The following is a 20961-nucleotide window of genomic DNA, read 5'->3' as shown; positions in this document are numbered from 1 at the left end:
ACAGCATTTCACCCAGAACCGGCGCCCACAAAACAAAAGCACGTCTAAAGTCTCCATATGTAAACATATCAACGTTCATTACGCTAAAATGAGAAATGATCCCGGCTCGCCGCCATCAGTCAAACTGCAGTTTGATGTTTAACCTTTACGGCAGAAAAGTCTTTGCAAAACACAGATCCAAGTGATCTGCATTTAAATAAAGAAAATCAATCCGTCATCTTCTGGGAAACAAATACCGGTCGATCACAAGGTCACATATGGAGACGTGCAACCATTCATCCTCTCATTAACACGTTATTGTCTTTCCTACCTGAGGCTATCAGACTTTTTAATTCCTCTCCCTTCAGGGAATCTCAAAATCTTAAACCTTAAAAAAAAAAAAAAAACCTCACCCACTTACTGTAAATTGTAATGATTTATCTGTATATATATTCATAACTGTGCAATATTTCATTTCATAACAGCTTAAGCTTTTCATACTCTTTATCTTTCACTTGGTACTTAAGACCTTAAGACACTTTATAGTCTTTACTTGTTACTTATGACACTTTATAGTTTATTTGTATTTCTTATTCTCCTCCCCCTTTCTTTTTTTTTTTTACTGTTTATACAATTTTCTACTACTATTTATTATTGTTATGTTCTTCTTTTAACTCTGGCACAACAATTTCCTTCGGGATAAATAAAGGTGTTCCTATTCTTATTCACCCTTTCACATTCATATCTATAATTATATTTATAACAATGTTTACACTCTTCTACCAGCACATCCCAATGCACTGCGGAAAGCAAAGTAGTAATTTCACTGTGCAGGGAAACACTGTACAGGTGACAATAAACACTTTGAATCTTTTGAATCCCTCGTGACTATAAGCGTGAAATCATCCAACCATCCATCATCTGCTCCTGGAGGTCAATCGCAGGGCCGCAAACACAGACAGATGAGCATTCACTCACTTATTCTGGGCAATTTTCCCGATTTTTTTTTTTTTCCAATGAACCCGCTGCATGTGCTTGGACTGCGGAAGGAAACCCACGCAGACACGAGGAGAACATGCAAACTCCGCCTTCACGCTGTGAGCTGAAGCGCTAACCACTAGCCATAAGCTAACCAAATTAAAAGCAATGAGCCGGCCGCCGCTCCGGCTCGGGAAAGGTCTTTCATCAGAAGCGAGCGGATCGGTCTCAGAAAAATCAAATATAGCGCGTTGTTTCCTTCAGTGAATCATACGAGGAAGTCCAGCCTGGTCTCCTTGGCCCACAGAGGGGAGACGTAATGTTCTCAAAGTCCATGAAACAGTCATCTATCCACTATCTCCCATCTAACCAGGGACGATTGTGCGTTCCACCTCTGCGCCGTGCAAACAGAGGGTCACGCCGGTTTCTCATTTGGGTAATGGTTGGCCTTGAGTGACAGGTGGCGTGGCTGTGGATGTAAAATAACCAGACCCACGTCTGAATCTGCACCTTCGCCTCGCTTCTCTGCTCGTCTTCTTCATCTTAGCTGCGTCCTCCTCACACACACACACACACACACACTCTCCATTTGGGTTTACTGTCCCCACAGCCTCGGTGTCACCGCGCTATCCAATTGGCATAATTGAGCCGGGTCAGATGATAAAGGGACCAATAACAATCAATGCAGGTGAAATAAAAAACAGCTCACACTTATTACTTTTGTCCTTTTTTTTTTTTTCCCCCCCTTTCTGGGTCCACGCCTCTTCCTCGCACCCTCCCCACCCAAACCCACGGGATGCCACACAGACGGCGACTTTTAACAGACTGCCACCGAGTGCGTTTAATCGAGGCAAATGTTTGACATCTCGGAGGGAGGCGGAGGAGGAGGAGCGGCGGCGGCGAGCGTATCGGAGCGGAGATAGATGAGATGTGACAGGCTGCCACTCTCCTCATCAGCATGACACAGCTGTCACGGCCCTATTTCAGGAAAATTAAACGGCCTTACGGTAAACTAGCCCTGCCTGGGTTGGGGGGGGTTGGGTGGGGTTGGGTGGGGACGAGAATGAGGAGGAGGGGCGGTGGGGGTGAAGGCGTGCGTGCAAGAATGAATAAGCCGGCGGGATGCAGATGGGCCGTCCTCCCCTTTTGACATGCTAATGGATCCAAATTGATGAAGACACTTCAGTCATTCAGACGACGACACTGGCAGGCGACATAAACACTCCCTGCGCACCCATCACTCACACACACACACACACACACACGTCTACCTGCACGGCGTTGTCTTGGGAGCGACTTGTTTAATCAGTTTATTTACTCTTCTCGGGACGCCGCTGCTGACCCGCCGCCCCCTGGGCCCGTCTTCTCACCGGGTCTTAATCAGCGCTGATGAACTGCTCATCAGACGATTAGCCGCCTCGGCCGCCCCGCCGGGGGGGTTACAGGCCTCTGAAGAAAGAGAAACAACCACCAAGGCGGGTCAGTTTGGAGTTTATGGTTAACTAGCTGCTGGAAATTGATCGCTATCACGGCCCTCAGACCTTCCTCCTGCATGGTCACCTTCCCTTCATCTGGTCTCCTTCAGGAGGCCTTCCAACATCCACCCATCTTCACCTGCAGCCACGGACAGGCGGCAGATAGCGGGACGCCGTGCGCTCCTTCGTGCACTTGTAGTCCTTCCTTCTAGTTTGGGTAGGACTGTGGGGGTGTCACAGCAGCTTATTCATCATTTATCAGTTTTCGGTTAATAACAAGGGCATTTCCATGTTGAGTGTACGTGCTTGCCTGGGTTCTCTCCATTTTCTCCTGACCAGAAACAACCGGCGGGCCGACAGAAGAATGTCCGAGTTGTAGAAACAGCGGAAGATTTCATACGTTAATCTATTTCATATATAATAAGCACCTCAGATGGACAACAGCTGGTGTGTGTGTGGATAATTCCACAGATAGAAGAAACTATTCCTGTACATAATTTGCTATTTAGTGTTGATAGGACAATGGGGAAGTGTGTTTTAAAGTGCATTGGAACACACACTTCATTTGGAAATGGGTCTCAGAGTTGCGTGTCAACAACGGTTGGCCTTATTAAACGTACCGACAAGCTAATAACATCTTAAGTCCAAGACTGTTTACAACTTTTCCAACACGCCGATGAATGACGTTCGGACTCTCGGACACGGCGGCGGGCTTTCTTACGCCGGAGCAGAGTTTGGAGGTTGGGGCGCACCTGAGGCCACGCGATGCCCGCTGGTGCAGGCGGAGGTGGAGCGGCCGGAGGTCCCGTCCGCGGGCCTCCGTCGGCCGTGCTGCTACGGCAGAGAGGCGTGGCTGCAGGTGAAAGAGTTGCATCGCCTTTAAAAAAAAAAAGAAAGAATCCCCAACATCCAACCCGGGCCGACCTTAAGACGGCAAATAAAAACTATTGATCCGCCCCTCGCCTCCCGCCCCGTGGCCCCCTCCGACTCCCGCTTTAAAAGACTTATTGTGGAGCTCCATTTCATCTAATCACTTGGCAAAAGAGTGCGGGGTCTATATAAAGACGGGATAAATAAAAAAGTCACCGGGCCAACGTGTTGCTCTCACCTTTGCAGATGAAATTACCCGAAAAGCTGTTACAAATCAATATAATCAATGCAATCAGCTAACTGACACAAGCAATCTCCTGCCAGTGAGTAAAATACCCCCCGGTGGAGATCTTTCAATCTTGAGTGCTATAATTGCCCCCGAGGGTGACGTTAGGGTGTAGCATTTTGTACACTTAATTAAATTAGTGAGCTCCGTGGACAGGGTGGGTTGCGGATCTCGGGGAGGATGGATGGCTTTGGCGCCGTGCCGGTAATTAAGGCGCTACCTTTCCTGATTACGCCAATCCCCCTTAATGAACTCATTATGCGTTTTAACCCAAATGCTCCCGTGAATTAATGAGTGCAACGAAAGCAGAAAAAGAGGAAGAAAAATAATAAATAAAAACAAAAACAAAAGCCTCCCTCCTTCCCCCTCGATCACCGACCCAAGTCATAACTCAAAGGCGTCAGCGGCCGAGACGTAACATCCATATTTCTCCCTCTTTCATCTGCAGCCGGGCCTAAATTGGACCTGAACGACAGCAGACGTTCCCGGCGGGAAACAAATAAACCCTTAAAGGAACAGGACGGGAACTTTGCAAGGACTCGGGAGAACGTTCGCCGCTTTCAAAATAAGCAAAAGTCTGTTCATGATTCACAGGGTCGGACCTGTCAATCTTCCCCTGGGCGGGATGAAAACACCGGTGTGTTGATTTAAGGAGGCCCCTGGAGGCCGCGGGGCCAGCGGAGGCTTTGCACTGACCCATAATGCTCCGCTAATTAAATGATCTTCTAATTGATTCATCGCCCGGATCAATAAGGCCCCGCAGATGCTCAGTGTGCGCCAGTGAGATGCAGGAACGACCGGTGCTGGAATACAAAACAACAGCGTGTTGACCTTGTGCTCTTGTTGTATGACATCATCTCAGCTCAAGCAGATGATAGGGAACTGGTAAAATTGTGTGTTTGTGTGTGTGTGTGTGTGTGTGAACCCCATAAACCCATTCCCCAAGGGAGTCTGGGATGTTTTGAAGGTGTGCCTGGAGGGGGGGGGGGGGGGTGATCAGCTGTGACATCATCAGGTGTAATGAATTCTACCGGCGTAGGCTGGATCTACGTGTTCGGTTTCAATATGTATTTTTTGTTTACGACTGGTCGTTTGCGTGGCCGTGCCAGTGAGAGTAATTGGCACCACGGCGACACGTGACGACCCCCAACCACCCCCCCCAACGCCCACCGCCCACTCGGGCCTGATTGCGTTTGCGGGGTCGTAAATTTTGTCTCCGGATCGCCGCGACGTTCGCGGTTCACCTAGCTGACGGATGCAGGTCTGCAAGAGCAGCAGTTACGGTTGCTAGGTAACGGCTTTCACACACGGCAGCGTGAAAGAATTTACGAGACATGCACAGGTGTGACGAGAAGGTTTTACTTGCCGCGGGGCTCCGGCCTGACCTGAGGACGGGGGATTTCCGGGCGTTTCTGGAGCTCCGCCGGAGACGATGGAGGAACCAATCACAGGTGACACTGGGGCGAGAGGCGGGGTTTCACCCGGACGGGTCACCTGTCAATCACGGGGTCCAAACAGAAGAGACATTCAACCATTCACACCTGCGCACAATTCAAGCGTCCCCAATGACTCTGGAGAACCATCAGGTGAAAACTCCACACGGGAGCACCGTGTACAACCATCGGACTCGAACCAGGAGCTTCCCAGGTGTTCAGCGCTGCAGCTGCGTCGCATATCCGGCTTCCTTGACCTCTGCAGACGGGGGGGGGGGGAGGCTGGAAATTAAATTCCCCGGTCGCCCAAAGGGTGGGAACTTCAAATGGAAATGATCGATTTCTTTCCGGGAAAGCCGATTTCACTTTTACGAAAAATAATGTCAAATTAGACGGGAATACCCCGGCTGAAAATTAGCATCGACTCAAACACTTTTCATGGAATGATTTTGGTTTTATTTCATAGATGTTTATATAAAAACAACTCCTGTGATCATCCCAACATAATAGAATAATAATCATGTGATATATTGATTAAGTTGTGACGTGAATGACAGGAAACAGTTCAAAGTAATTACTAATAACCAATAATTAAACGCGTTTACATTAATACCCATGAATTTAAAAGTACCGTTTAATCTCGACACCGCCAACAGAGGGCAGTACTGCTCACCGTAAACAGCGAGAGAAGAAAAAAAAAAAAAAATCCACTCATTTTATACATTACAGAATTTAACATTTAAGTCATGTGAAACATTTAAACAGAGAGTCAGGTGTCGGCGTGCACGGGTGACACGGTAACGTAAATGCCCGACGTGTTCGATCCGACCGAGGCCGCAAAAACTGCACGAGGCCCCTGGAAGGCGAACCCTGAGAGGACACCGCTGCGGCGGGACTTTGAGACACAGCAGACCGCGGTGGCTGATAATACACGTAAAGATGGGGAAAAATAACATTTGAGAAAAAAAAAAAAAACATTTAACTGATAAGGTGAGTGTGAAATCACGACAGTCAAGGTGCAGAGGTGAGACGAGGAAACGAGGTATGTCAGTGACCCACGGGTTATTACACCATCAAAATCAGGAAACGGGACTAAAATCAAGGGACTATTCTCCTCCCTTGGCAGGGAATGCAATCTGTCTCTCAACATTTGGCAAACATTTTCTCCTAAAAAACAACCGCACATTTTAAAAGGTGGCCGATATTTCGGGAACTCATCTCAGCAACAGGATAAAAAGACGGACGCCATTCGTGTGTGTGTGTGTGACCGTGAAGGTCGAATGTGAGACGAGAGCCCGCGGCCCAGCAAGACAGAACTAATCTAAAATCGTACATTTTCACGAAAAAGACTCAACACACATTTTTAACTTGTGCGAGAAGTACTTACAGTAAGTCCAGGCCTTAGGTCTGCCTGGGCTTTCTCTGTGGATTTGACAATACAGACCGGTGGTGACGATGTCAGATCTATTCGGAGCTGGCGGGATGAAGCCCGGTGACGACGTGAACGATTCAGGTAAAGCTGCAGAAGACATTCCTCGCCAGAAAGCTCAAGATTTAAAAATAAACCGATAAGTTAAAAAAAAAAAGGCAGACTACTTGTAAGGCCTTTCTCGATGATCCTCTAAGTCTTTGCAATTCATAAAGCCGTAAAGTGTCTGCATCGTATCGCTGGAGCTAAAAGCCTAACCTGTTGCCAAAGCGCCCCGTGCCAAAATTTAACCCTTCATTCATGGTGGTACACAAGCAGTCAATAAATTAACGGAAACATTTCAGGACTCAAATAAGAGGAGTTCGTTTATGTGCGCAGGGATCCCGTTCCACGAGCCGCGTGGGTTCAGACCATGTTGGTCTGGATGTGCGGGCTGCGGCTCTGCAGGTCCTGCACCTGGTCGAGAACCCAGCTGATGTTTGGTCTCTCCTGGGGATTGGACACCATCACGGAGCTCAGCAGCATCTGCAGGCCCTCTGAGTAGCTGAGGGAAAGACATCAGGACTGCCAGTTAGTGCATCTCACAGTCGCCATCACGATGCATCCAGAACAGCGAGTTCAACGGCCACGATTCAGCTAAATCACGCTCTAAATAGAAGTCATTTACACCTCCTTCCATGTTCTATCCCAGCCCAGAACTGAGACCCTTCCATCAGGAGGGACAGTTTGTGTTTGGACTGACCTGCAAGGCTGTGGGATGGAAACAGGATTCTGGACAGCCAGAGCAACACTGTCCCCCTTCTGAAATATCATGTCGTACGGCCCCTCCAACATCATCATGCAGTAAAGCACACAGCCGAGGGACTGGAGGAGATAGGGAAGAGTGTTAAAAAAAAATAAAAATCAAAGAGAAAGGGAAGATCGGGACTGAGACTAGCTCTCAGGGAGCGTTGAACATCCCTGTGCTGGCCGGAGGAGGTGGGACCTTACCCAGATATCGGTGCGCTCGTCGATGATGCAGTGACTCTCCACGCTGAAGAGTTCGGGCGCCCTGTAGGAAATGGTACATCGCTGGGCTGCCCAGTCCTGGACGGTCATCGCTTCTCTTGACCCTCGAACCTGAAATCCAGAAGCGTTGTATAGGTGACGGGGAGAAGACTGAAGGGAAGGCAGTCGGGGTGCAGGAACTATCCACCATTCTGAATTTCACTGACAATATAATACTATCTAGAAATGGAACTCTGTCATACAAAGTCGGTGGTGCAACATGATTTTGTAAAACAATCGGAACAAAATAAAATGCAGTGATGGCAACAGTGATGATTGATCTCTAGCATCCTGCGTTCACTGCCACTTGGCGACAAACTCCAATCAAAGTTTGTCGATGATTATTTTGAGTTGATGAGTCCATTCTTGTGTAGGTCTCACCCACCTCAATCCTGGCTCTGTTCATAGAGCCCAGGTCCATCAGCACCGGGTTGTTATTCTCATCCAGAAGCACGTTTGTAGGCTTGAGGTCTCTGAAAGATCCCACCGGCACCGTGCATGTACACATGAGTAGGAAAAAGGAACAACAAGTTTTTCTTTAATGTCATTACATGCAAACGTTTGGTTAAAGTGTCCTTTAAAATAAGCAAAAACAACCATTTCTAATTGTATTTTCTGGAGGTGTTGAACTTCACGGACATAGTATGTTGAATTTAATTAAAACACAGGTTCTGTAATGTAAATTTCAAAGGGCTGAGATTGTTTTCAAGTCCAAGGCCAAGAGCGTTTTGGACGAAGAGGCGAAACTTCCTCAGCAAATTAAGCGAGTCCAGTGGCAACGATAAGATTTATCATCAAACACCAATTTTTGCAGATGAAAAAAGATCCTCTCTTCTGTTTCCAAGTCCACTTTAAGCAGTCACTGATAATATATAGACGCGAGCAGCAGCCAGAACTGCCACTTAGCGTAGCACACATCAGGGGATTGTTGATGTGAGAAATATTTAGATGTACTGGAAATAGTTTGTCTGGTTTTCATTTAGCGGGAAAAGGGTGGCACGGTGGCCGGCTGGCGCTGGCAGGAGGCAGGATGCAGGACACTGCAGAGTGCTCTCAACCAGCCAGAACAAAAGTTGATTATAAACTCTTTGTTTTCCTGGATTGTGTTTGCAAATTTCAGCAAGGCCAGGAGCTTCAGCAAACATCCAACTAGTTAGACCTGTGACAAGTGATAACGGTAGTACTTTCTGCATACATGCATGTGTGTGTGTGTGTAGAGCGTGTGATTACCTGTGTGCATAACCTTTGTCATGGATGGCCTTGAGTCCGAAGCAGATGCCCCTAAAAATGTCCAGGATCTGTCTTTCGGGCATTGCGCTCCCCTGGTCTCTCAGCTTCTCCAGAACAGACCATAAACTGCCCTTCTATTAGAAATGACAACAAACGGGGGGAAGTTACTCACTAGATCAAAAATAGATAAGCCTTATCTTGTCCTAGCACATAAATTCAAACTACCACAATGTTGGACCTTGTATTACAATATATTTAAAAATATGTCACATATCTATAGTCAAAAGAGATCTTTTCCTGGGCCCTTTGAGGTCAATGGATCTGAAAACATTATCTATTAGAATGATGAGTCAATGTCCTGAAAAAGTATGCTTTTTTTTATTTAATCGCTATCAAGTGCTGGTGATCTTATCTTTTTATCATTTCCTAAAATCTCATGAAACTATGTGGGGGCAGGACTATATTTTTAGGTATGAATCACAATCCTCGAAGGCCTCGGGTTTCTGAGCCCTTTCACTGAATAAAACGTTCTTGTACGTTCTTGCAGTTCTGATACAAAATTCAAATCCAACCAATCACAAAACACAAAATATTAGCACCAAATAGAAGAGGCCACAGTTATTCTGGTCATACAAACTCACCCTTATATAGGGCAGAAGCAGCCAGGCCTCAATCTTCCCCCCACGCTCGACAAAGGCGTGCGCGACCAAGCTGAGGACGTTGGGGTGATTAAACATCTGATGCATCTCCACCTCAGTCTGAGCTTCTTGGCGGCCCTCGCGGTCATGACACAGGATCCTCTTCAGGGCGTAGAAGTGACCATCCTTGGCCCCCTCCACCAAATCAACATAACTGAAACCACTGAAAGGAAGCAGACACAAAAATATAATTACGGAGGAGCAAACAATGCAAACAATTTAAACAATGAGTCAGGTACTTTGCTGGATTTGATTTGAAGTGATGATGTGAAAACGTCTGGTTCTCGGAGTTCCTCGGTCTCTTGGAAGAGAAGTGTGGTTTATTCTTTCACTTTATTTGCATTTGGAGGGCAGCCAAGGCAGTTAATGTAGGACGGCATCCAGATGACATCTAGTGCCGGCAGTGTTATTTTGCAGGATGTCAATGACATCACTGTGCAAAGGCTGAACTGGATTCTGGACAACTCTGGAGGTCTTGGATGCGACTCGGTCCCCAAATAGTGCGATATTGTTTTGATTTCTTACCCTTCGTCTAGCTTCTGTACGAATAAGTATTTCTTGTTGTCAATAGTGATGGAGACGCGGGAACATATGCACAGGCTCTGCCCCATCTCGGCAGGTACATTGTTTTAAACCTGGCCTGTGAAAAATAAGACGGATAGTCGATTTCAGAGCGACACTTACAAAAGGAACAGAGCAAAAAGCTAAAAAGAGAGAGATCTGCCTGGCAGCCTTGTCGGCCGAGCAAGCTAGCTGTAGTTCGAAGTTAGCTAGCTAGCCACGAACGTAAACATAGGAATTGCCATGACAGAACAACCAAACGTGACATTACGGTTTCATTCAAATTGTCATATAAATATATGCACTGTACGAAAATCAAATCGAATAAATGTTTAGTTACCCTTTACTGTCAGCTCGCTCTCATTGTTTTCCCGGTTAGCTTTACGGTTGCGTTACGGTGTTGTTCTTCTATGGTGACGCAGGGAGAGCTAGCAGCACCACCGGAAGCACAGTGGTTGCGGGCAAACACCATGGCTTTAACGATCGATGATGTACAAGTAAAAAAATGAAGTTCAGCAAATATATCGAAATAAAAACGAGCAGTGAATGAATCCGTACGGTAACTTGAAGTCAATTATTGAGTTAAAAAAAGAATTAAAACGTCGTCTCACACTCCAAAACACAACTGGCGGTAGTGAGCTTGATTGACTCGACGCTGGCCGTCCTTGTTTATAAACATAGGAGAGAAGAAGAAGGCGAACCCACCTCCGTTGAGGGAATAATGGCGGATCACGAACGCTATAGACGGGGCTCCTCCGAAGACGGAGGTGATATTTGTGCTATTTTAACGATTGTGATATAATTGAGACATTGAATGCATGTAGCGTTAGCATGCGTTGTTTTTTTTCTCATGAAAAGTTACTCGACCGAACGTTGAAGTCAGGAAACGTTCGCAAGGTGTCAAACAGCTAACTCTGCTAGCATGCTACGTAACGTTGACTTGCTCATGCTAATACGAAATCACTTATGTTGACGTTTTCGTTTGAGTGCGGGCCGGTTGGTAGTGCTAGGCTAAAGTAACCGCTAAGTTAGCCAGCTAGTGGAGAATTTGTTTTTCATACATGATATTTATCATAATGTCAGTTCACTGAAGCTATTTAAAGAGTAGCGCCGTTATTTTTACGTCATTCATACATGAAACGGTTTTACGGCTAGTGTTTTATTTTTAGCTCAGAGATGACCCAGATCTGTGTTTGTTAGAGAAGTACTTAGGTCTCTTTTGGTTCATTGATGGCTTTTAAACGTAGCCGCCCAGGTAATGTTGATAGTTAAACTAATCTCAAGTTTTGAGATATCAGTTGTTCACCTTGGTGAGTTGTCTTGCCTCAAGCAGATCCGCTGGAGGAGGGAGGCAGAGTGAAAACTAAGCCTGTCTCTTGTAGCACTGTGGGAGGAGGGGCGACAGCAGCCAAACGCACATCCCAGCATCTCTCCCCCAGCGATGACGACGAGCCCTCCGCCGACCCACCGGCACCCAGCAAAGTCTCCAAAATAGGCTTTGGCATGAGCAGTCGGGTGGGCAACAAGTCCAATCCCATATCTATCAAACTTGGAGCAACAGTAAGTGTGCGGTTATCCGGCCATCTGTGTGTTGCAGTCCTTCACACCAATATGACACACAAGAGAAGGAAGTGATAAAATGATTAACCGCATAAACACACACACACACAAAACGATCAAACTATGGGCACCAACCCCATCAGAGAAGTAATTAACAATCGGCAAAATGCCTGGTCTGTCAGAGGTATCGCCGTATTCGATTCAGATTTAATTGCACTGTAATTAATGTGAAGGATTTAATTTTTGCAATTTTGTGTCCTGAAACGTTTTGTCCCAATTCTGCTGCAGAAACCCAAAGAGCCTGTTCCAAGTCTTCCTCCAAAGAAACCAGGGCTGGCATCGGTTTTTAATGAGGATGATGATGTAAGGGCTCGCACACACACACACACATACACACACACACATCTGCACAACACACTAACTCTGCAGAGGGTTTAACTCATGTTCTCTGGTCGTGCAGAGTGAACCTGAGGAGATGCCTCCAGAGGCCAAGATGAGGATGAAGAACATTGGCAGGTACGCACAATGAAGACTTTCATTTTCACCAATTAAACATCACATTTTGAATCTTTTAAATTCCTTAGATGCACATTGTAGTTATTTATAGATTTTCTTTTTGTAATTGAAAAAAATTAAAGTCATGTGGCGTGTGAGTTTGAAGTGACCAAGCTGCTGTTTCCCTAGGGAGACGCCAACGTCCGCAGGACCCAATTCCTTCAATAAGGGCAAGCAGGGCTTCTCCGATCATCAAAAACTTTGGGAGAGAAAGCTGAAGGCCCAAGCGGACAAACTGAAATAATAACCTTGCAGTGTTTGTTGACGCCAGTGGATAATCTTGTATCGGTCATACCACGCCAGAGTCATCAAGGAAGGCTCAAACGATTCCTCATTGTACCTCCACTCTGGTCAAGGTCTCGGCTTTGTGGACGAGCAGTGAAGAGTGATTTAAGCCTTTCGTGAATATCAGTAACTGACTTCCCGTTCAATGTTTCTGACCACTACGGGCTCAGCAGCTCCGGGGCTGTGTAACGACAGGTGCGGCGCCAGGTAGTGCAGACATTAGCCAGATTATTGCTCCGAGGTGGCTGCCGCTAGCTGATGAGTGTGTCTCGTTGCCCCTCCTTTTTGTTGTGCTGTTTCCTTTCCCGATGCTGGCGAGGTGAAGCTCCTCGAGCGACCTCATTGATGTTTGTATAAAAAAAAATAAAAAAAAACACATAACTATATTTTATTTTTAAACCCTCGTGTGAGTGTGTGTGAGTGAGTGTGTGTGTGTGTAGCTTGTTAGCGGTGGTCATACAAATGGATTTGTGGGTGAATTAAGTTTCTCAACGTCCACGTACAACCCTTTAGTTTTCACCAGCTGTGCAAACCTCATAGTCTGTCCCCTTTAGTGTTTTGTCAGTGCTTGTTGAAATTGTTTGCTGAGGTGATATCTCTCCGGTCATATTTCCGCTTTCACATCACCAAATCCAAATAACAGAATCGTAGCTACATTAGGTATGAAAATGGAACAACTATCCGTAGTACCTCAGTGATTCCGCTTGCCCAAGCTGTTTGGAAAATCCCTTTAATCAATCGCAAGTTTTTTTTTTCTGTTGTTTTGCACCGGTTTCCCTTAACATCAATATCATTGTAACCAACTGTACCGAAAGACATTAATCAGCCGATAACAATAAAAGTTGATGAGAAATAGTTTCACACTTTCAGTCCTGGCCTGTGTGCACTCTGGTTTCCACACCTGCGGAGTGAGAGAGTGACTTTGTGGGGGGGGGATGGTGTGTGGCACGGAAGTGGAACTCCCTAGTGCGGTCGTATGTAGCGTCCAACCACAGACATGAAGCTTGTGGAGTCCTGCGTTGTGAATCTGGGTCGTGGCCAAGCCACAGCGGCGGGGGATCAACGTTGAGCTCTTGGATGAAGAAGAATGTTTTGGTTTTTTTTTTTCATCAAGTCAACAAAGGGTGTTTTGTTTTTTTCACCTGCGCTCTGAGATGGTTTGGCTTCTAACGGGAAGTATATGTCAATACTGTGAATCGAGTGCAGACGTGTCAGAGCAGGGTTTTGCAGAATTCGATCCTGGATCCGGTTGAAACGGATTACATAATTACGGTCTCTGCTGAAGGTGGGGTGTCTCTCACTGTGCGGGTGGGCAGGGCCTTCCTCAATGATCTCCAGAAGTCTCTGGTGGCTCCTCCGGGTCTCCTGGAGGTCCAGTCCAGCACGGGTAGGACCTTCAGGGCTCTCTGAACCACCGATGGCAGCGGCAAATCCGGGTCGGCCAGGGACGGCGACGTCCGTATTAGCAAAACTTTGAAGGCGGACGTCTGCAGCAAAGCCTTGAAAAGTCATTCAGAATTAATTTTTCTCCGTAGCTCAGACCCGGTTTCTCTTGAAAACATATCAAATAACAGAGACTGAAGGTACAGACGTGCTGTGTTTTGTATTTCATTTCACCACAATCCCCGACACATTCTTAATAATAACCAAACAAGAAATACATGGAAATTCCAGAAGTGGCAGCGAGCGGTCACGTTTAGCTGGAAACCGAAACCAACCCTTGCGGTTCCAGTTCCCTTTATCGCACTGTAGCGGCTTTTTTGATAAGGTTGATCCTTCCGTTTCAAAAGATTTTAAGAAGTTGCGGCGGGAGAACCCAGGCGGCCCTCAGGACTCATACTGTCCTTTTTGAAATAGAACTGATCTGGCCTGTTCTATATTTCCAGATCAAGTTGACATCAACGGACAAAAACAAAGGGTGGAATATTCTTCTCCTCTCGGCTTCTCCCTTCTGGGGCCGCCACAGCGAATCAACCTTTTCAGTCTAACCCGATTCTCTGCATCCTCCCCTCTCGCACCAACTAGCTTCATAACCTCTCTCACGACTGTCCATATATGTTCTTCCTCTTGACCTCCAATTTCAGCATCCAGCTACCAATTATTCACGACCCCTTCTCTATACGTGACGCGACCAAAGAGCGAAATGATCGGGCGAAAAATAAAGAACGCGGACGGTTTGAAGGACAACGGAACGTTCGGATTTGTCCGGGATGTTTTGGCAGGGTTTTCACCTGGATTCCTGACTCCAGCACAAACACGGCGCCCGGGTTGGACAGGTATCCCGACGACAGGAGGCAGATGAGCATCCGGCTGCTCCGGATGGCGCCGACCACGTCTTTGGTGTAGACTGAGGGAAGAGGAGACGCTGTCGGACGCTGCGCTCGGCGCACAAACGTACCCGGGATGGCCGAACCCTCGTACCTCCTCCTGGGAGCAAGTCCCTCTCCAGGAGACAGACCCGATAACCCCACAGGTCCTCCAGCACTCGCGGGAGCAGCACCTCGGCGGCGCCATCCTCGGACATCAACGTGCTGGAGGGAAACCCTGCGAGGGCGTCGTCTCCATCGACACCATCCCCCCGTCGGAAGAAGCGTGAAAATGAAAACCAAGCGTTGTTCCCCTCCCTACCTCCCGCTGTGGGTCCCGGGGACGAAGGACGAAGGCCGGGCCGATCTCCCGTCACCCCCGCCGGGGAAGGGCTCCACACGTACGACAGGAAGACGTCAAAATCTTTCCCCTCTTTGGACACAAGACGATTCGGACATTATTTGGAATATCTAGAAATTCACAAATCCCACTCCGGTGTTCGGTTTGAGCGCGAGTGAAAAAGCGAGCGCGGTATCGGTGCAGTTTTAATGATCAATATGGAAAGAAAAGTAAAAACCCACATCCTCTGAAGATGAGCAGTTGCTGCCTCTGCATGTTAGTGCGGCAGCTCGCTCGATTGCACCCTGACCTTTGTGAAGCCTTTCCCCCTGAAAGTGTGATCTGAAGATCAGCAGCAGCTCCAGCCTCCTCACGTACACGACGAGGCCCAGCCCGCCGGCCGCCAGCAGGGAGGCCACCGGGTAGCCGACCAGCGACGGCCATTTTACTGAAGATTTAAGAAGAACGCTTTGGTTAGAATGTGCAAGATGACAATATTGAGACCGCACAGTGGAAACGGTCTCTTATTGTGGAATTATTGTGAAATTGCGTGGAATTATGCCACCCAAAGACTTGAAACTCACCTAAGACGTGGAAAACTATCATATCATACCGGCTCACATTTGAGGATGAGTTTTTCCGAGTTTTAAGTCTGAGATTTTACAAAGATTGTGAATTTTACTATTTGCGAGACTACAACTACAGTCATTTCCCGACTATAAGGTGCTACTTTTTTCACACGCTTTAAACACTGCGGCTTTAACAACCATGCGGCTAATTTATGGATTTTTTTGGGCTAACTGGCTTAATGACGCCAAAAACATTTAGTCTTGTCTGTGAAATCACTGTGAAATCCTGGGGCCGTTCGATTCCGACACAGAAGAAGACGACTTTAACGGTTCTAGTGCACAAAGAAAGCGACCGGCTGGAGTGGGACAAAGCGGGGATAGAAAATTATCTTTTTCATCGGCTGTGTTACAGGGACTGTTCGGGGAAAAAAAAGCATCTCCAGTACATATTTGTGGATTTTACCGGTATCTATTTAACAGCTTATATTCAAGTGTGCTCAATAGTCAGGAAATTGCAGTAGATTCTTGACACATCTTTCCCCAGCATGCAGTGTTTGCCTGGGTATTTGCAGAGCCTCTGCTTTTTCAGTGCATTTCGATTGGTGGCGATACATCGGAGAGTTGAGATTCGCCAAAACTCTTTTCGGACGCGCCACACTGATCGGGTCGCCCTTCGCTGTTCCGGTTCAGTCATACCATACAAACATCGTCTCTGCTGCCAACACTGCCTGCTGTTTGTCAACCAGGCTTTCTGTTTTCTTAGAGCTCATCTGTTGGTTGTCCATAGTGTTATGTCACCGTAAAGACTGATTGGCTTGTGATAATATCAAAAATATTGTCGTAAACTCAAGACAAGGAAAAGACTGATCTACAACTGCTCTGAGACTGTAAGACTCTTGAGATTTCCACCTGTCTTTCCGCGACTGCAGCAACGGTACGGTGAAAGCCCGGCATTAAACATGGACCGTTACGACCGGTAGGGGACGGCGGTACCTTTCCGTCTCCTCGCCAGGCTCACAGTGGCGCTGCTGTTCCCAACGGAGTTGCTTGCGACACAGGTGTAGGTGTGGTTCAGGTGCAGCGGGGTCACCTCCTCTATGATGGCGGCCTGCGTCACCTCCACCTCCGTGAATAGCACCAACTTCTGCCTGCGGAGCCACGGGGAAGCATCGTGTCCTGAGGCCGAGGCCGGTGGTATCGAGCGGACCGGCGTGCACGGTGACTCACTGTTGCGCTTCGGAGTGCAGCGGGGTCCTGTTCTCGGGGTTCCCCCCGTAATTGACATACCAACGCAGCTCGGGGGAGAAGTCGACCTCGTAGGGGAAGTAGGCCTTGCACGTCAGGTTGTGAGGGCGACCTGGAGCCACCGGAGGCAACGGCGGTTGGAGTCATGGAGGAAGACGCACCAAACCACGCGCGACCGGCCTTAGCACGTTAGCATGAGGCTAACATAGCGGCGGTTACGCTCACCGAGCTCCACCGTCTCCGGCCTGTTGCTGTCGGGCCGGGCGATACGTGCAGGGCGGTCCGCCACCACCCGAGCTGATCCAGACACACAAGGGTGGAAAAGCGTGAGGTTGGGGCGGGGGTCATGACCCTTGACCCTTCTTCAACCCACCAATGAAAAACCCCAAAAGCGCTTTCACACACTGCTTTTTTGTTACCAGGAAAGAACGACGGCTGATACCAGATCCTGATCTTATCTAGTCGTGGGCCTCAACATGTCACCTACGGTGGAACATACACGTTGTTTCCCCCCTCGCTGTGTGTGGTGTGTGTGTGTGTGGTGTGTGTGTGTGTGTGTGTGGGCGGGGAGTTCTAATTTCAAAAAAATTGTCTCTGACTGAAGAAGTCAGAGCGGATGTGGGCTTAAAGCATTGCTTCTCAAATAATGGGGCGCAATACCATGCCAGAGGGCGCATATGACCCCGGGGAACATGTTTTTTTTTTTTGCATAAACTATAGCTTTTGGATGATAAGAACAGGGATAATAAGAAAGGCGGTGAGAGATGATGAAATAAACAAAAGTTGCCCGAAAGCCGAGATGAGGAAATATGAGGAAGCGTGCATCGCGCTTGGCTTCACTGCAACTCCAGTGGGAGACGAGGAAAAACCGTTGCGTTTGCTGTGAGCTGAGAGTTGCAGAATCACGCTTCGAAAAGCCGTGCACTGCAAAACCTGCTCACTGAAAAAAAAAAAAAAAATTAGCACAAATTGTTTTTGTTTTCTTCCCCTTTTTCTTCTCCTTTGGGCTTTTCCCTTCAGGAGTCGCCACAGCCAAACCTTCTCCATCGAACCCTATTTTATGGATCCTTCTCATATGAATTTTTCATAATTTTATTTCATTTTATCTTATTGGATCAAATGCTTCAGTCAGGCAAAAAAATGTTTACAGTTTAAATAAGGATTTCATTTTTTTTTTAATTTTAGGCAAATTGATGCACTTTAAAGCTTTTCTGCTTCTTCGTTGCAAGTTAATCTATATATCTTTCTTTTTCTTTTATTTAATATTAATAAAGATACAATGTTATGCAGAGGTGTACATAGAAAAATTTTATAGACAAATTATATTATTTATAGTAGCAGTGGAGAGTGGGGGGCACGAAATGTTATCTTTTTCCAGAGGGTAACAGAAAATAATTGAGAAGCACCAACTTAGAGGTCAATCAGGGATCTCTGCCTCTTTAATATGTTTTTTTTATGATTCACAACTTTGATAGCTATCAGCTGGATGTTGCCAGAAATAGATTCTCGAAAAATGAATGACAAAATCATGTATTTTTTTTGCATCTGATCACCATCTAATCTGATGTTTATGACTCTAGAATCACGCAACGGGCTACAATTGTAGAAACACTTGATGGGTCAAAGCAAGAGCTGCTGAAACCACAGAAGCAGATGTGGAAGAAGCTCTGAGGCGGATCTTGGGTTTGCTGTCCGATAAGGAGCAGCTAGGTATGACACTTTTCACCGACAAAAGTGGAATTTAGAAATTTGGAAAAAAAAATAATTAAATAAATAAATAAATAAAATCTAGAAAAAAAAAAAATAAATAAAATAGCATTTTAAAATAGCATTTTAAATACAATTAATATTTGGTGTGTTCAAGCCAATTTGATGATACAGTCGGATAATTTGAAAATAAAATGCCAAATTATGGTAGAATCAAGAGAGAATCACCTCTATATTTTCACCAAAATATGAATTAAAATAAAAAGACAAATAAATAGATGAATAAAAAAGATACATAAATATAATCCATTATTTTCCCCATGCGTGTAAGGGCAGGATCAGAGGTATAAATAATGAATGACGGACCAGTTCATTAGGAATGGAAAGATTAAAATGAAAATGAATAAAAAAAAATTAAATCATAAATAAATGAATAAATTACTCCATTCATTAATGCAATTCATTTTTTCCAATGACCCTAAGTGCAGGAAAAAAAAACAACCAAAAATGGATGAATGCTTATAATGACGTCACGATAATGAATATAAACAACGTTGCACGGGTGGTGTGGGTCACGAGCCGGTCCCAAGCTGTCAGTGCACACACACGTGCACACACACACTTACGTATGACGGTGATGTGGACAGCCCTCCTGAGGGTCCACCTGACCCCCCGCTCCATCGTCTCCCTGTCGCAGAAGTAAAGGCCCGTGTCGTCCTCGTTTACCGTGCAAAGCTGCAGCAAGCCGGCCCTCTCGCACAAGGACACTGTACTGTTCCCCTGCGTGCACACACACACACACACCAGGGGGTTTGAGATGCCAGGACGGCGGTGGTGGTCCGGTAAGTCGTACGTGCACGTGGCACCGCACCTTGAACCAGGTGATGTGTGTGTTGTTGTCGCAGGTGAGGCCGGGGCAGGGGACCAGCCCGCCGGCTCTGGCCTTCAGCAGCACCGAGCCCTCGCCGGGCAGCGTGCATGGCGACCCGCCCCGCCGCAACACCTGCAGGTGGAGGACTGCACCGCTGAACACACACACACACACACACACAAATCATAAATAATTAAATCGGATGGATGGATGGATGGATGGATGGATGGATAGATGGATAGATGGATAGATAGATAGATAGATAGATGTGATTTAACTTGTCCTTGTTTTTATAAAAACATGAGAACGTCTGACCAAATCCCAGCAAGAACCAAAATGTCTGACTTTATAAACATAAATATTGTTGTTATTATTTTACCTTTTTCCATAGGTGTAGTTCCCAGAGTGTTTCACTTCCAAATGGATCACCTCCCCGCAGCGGAGGAGCATTTCTTCTCCTCCTCTGGTCGTGTACCAGACCTGGTCCTTGTCCGGACACGGCATGATGAAGATCTCTCCCTCCACGGCCCTGTAGTGCTGCCGCTCCCCTGAGGTGGAAGAGAGCGCATCTCACCTCGCTGTAAACATCACACCATCTTTGTCCCGAGCGATGAAGGGTCCTACCTGCTCCCCTCAGGGCCCGTTCAAGGCCCCGGGTCGACCCGGGGGGCTCCCGACCCGAATGGGCCCCCCGGGTCCTCGGGCAGCATCCATCTGAGAAAAACGGGACCGCCAGCAGCAGCAAGACGGAGCCGGCCTCCAGTCTCACAAAACCGCTCATCTTGTACGATCACACACTTGCTTCTTCTTGGTATTTCCTCTTCATCTTCTCATTGCTCATCCTCATTTCCTGTTGAGGCTTGCTTTTTTTTTTTTTTTTTTTAAGAGTGATTGACGCAGGCGGGAGCAGGTGATATTGCACGGTTTCCTGTTGTTGAGGTGTGTACGTGTGAGTGATAACTGAATATTACCTCCATATCTTTTTCCTGTCAGTTCCTTTTCTGCTGTTCCATTTAGAAAAAGAAAAAAAAAACACATCATTGAGCCTTGCAGTTGGAGAAAGAGGGGGACGTTAATGCCTCAAAGCACACCATAGCTGCTTTGAGGTTAGCTCAAAACACAAAATATTGCTTCTGTGGTACTGCCGGTGATGCGGTTGCTTGCATGTGCACGCTCCTGGCATTTTATTTTCATTAAAATCCCATTCATTATCTCTTCTGCAGAGCCACAGGGGAGAAATACAACCATTCACTTCTTCATTCTGCAGAAATCAGAGCATTGTGAGGAGATGGTGCAGACGATTCGGAGATTTCAGGCGGAATCCAACCTCAGGAACCTTCTTCCTGTGAGGAGGTACTAACCAATTATTCCATTGTATTTGAATTTAATTTAATTTGATTTAATTTGAATTTCATTTCATTTAATTTAATTTGATTTAATCTAATTTAATTTAATTTAATTTAATTTAATTTAATTTAATTTAATTTTATTCTATTTTATTTTTTTTACCTTTTTTTATGCCCTCGTAAGCATTGAA

General features: G+C 46.5%; 3 protein-coding genes across 4 annotated transcripts; 1 reads left to right on the top strand and 2 right to left on the bottom strand.

Moving 5' to 3' along the window:
* Positions 1-5454: 5454 nt before the first annotated feature.
* Positions 5455-10511, bottom strand: stk16 (serine/threonine kinase 16). Its single transcript, XM_086144315.1, has 8 exons — positions 10327-10511; positions 9951-10065; positions 9369-9588; positions 8728-8861; positions 7883-7970; positions 7441-7569; positions 7193-7314; positions 5455-6994 (listed from the first exon to the last, which is right to left on the bottom strand). Exons 2-8 carry the CDS (start codon positions 10034-10036, stop codon positions 6856-6858), a joined length of 918 nt encoding a protein of 305 aa, XP_086000441.1. The 5' UTR covers positions 10037-10065; positions 10327-10511; the 3' UTR covers positions 5455-6855.
* A 120-nt stretch (positions 10512-10631) lies between these two features.
* On the top strand, positions 10632-13255 carry pcnp (PEST proteolytic signal containing nuclear protein). Of its 2 annotated transcripts, none has more exons than XM_086144316.1 (5): positions 10632-10753; positions 11320-11546; positions 11835-11909; positions 12007-12062; positions 12231-13255. In XM_086144316.1, exons 1-5 carry the CDS (start codon positions 10708-10710, stop codon positions 12343-12345), a joined length of 519 nt encoding a protein of 172 aa, XP_086000442.1. In that variant the 5' UTR covers positions 10632-10707; the 3' UTR covers positions 12346-13255. The 2 variants fall into 2 exon arrangements, with proteins under 2 accessions (XP_086000442.1, XP_086000443.1); XM_086144317.1 differs by lacking the exon at positions 10632-10753 and adding an exon at positions 10792-11241.
* Positions 12988-20418, bottom strand: LOC147235937 (interleukin-18 receptor accessory protein-like). The gene is made up of 11 exons (XM_086144314.1): positions 20049-20418; positions 19804-19972; positions 19425-19578; positions 19180-19333; positions 17072-17143; positions 16829-16958; positions 16595-16749; positions 15343-15480; positions 14808-15125; positions 14618-14733; positions 12988-13885 (listed from the first exon to the last, which is right to left on the bottom strand). Exons 1-11 carry the CDS (start codon positions 20203-20205, stop codon positions 13646-13648), a joined length of 1803 nt encoding a protein of 600 aa, XP_086000440.1. The 5' UTR covers positions 20206-20418; the 3' UTR covers positions 12988-13645.
* Between the last annotated feature and the right edge of the window lie 543 nt (positions 20419-20961).

Source organism: Fistularia commersonii, chromosome 3 (genome assembly GCF_037954325.1).
Source record: "Fistularia commersonii isolate RoL2024-O1a breed Wild chromosome 3, RoL_Fcom_v1.0, whole genome shotgun sequence".
NCBI lineage: Eukaryota > Metazoa > Chordata > Actinopteri > Syngnathiformes > Fistulariidae > Fistularia > Fistularia commersonii.
The sequence above is the reverse complement of the archived record's forward strand: the minus strand, read 5'-3'. Positions and strand labels throughout refer to the sequence as shown.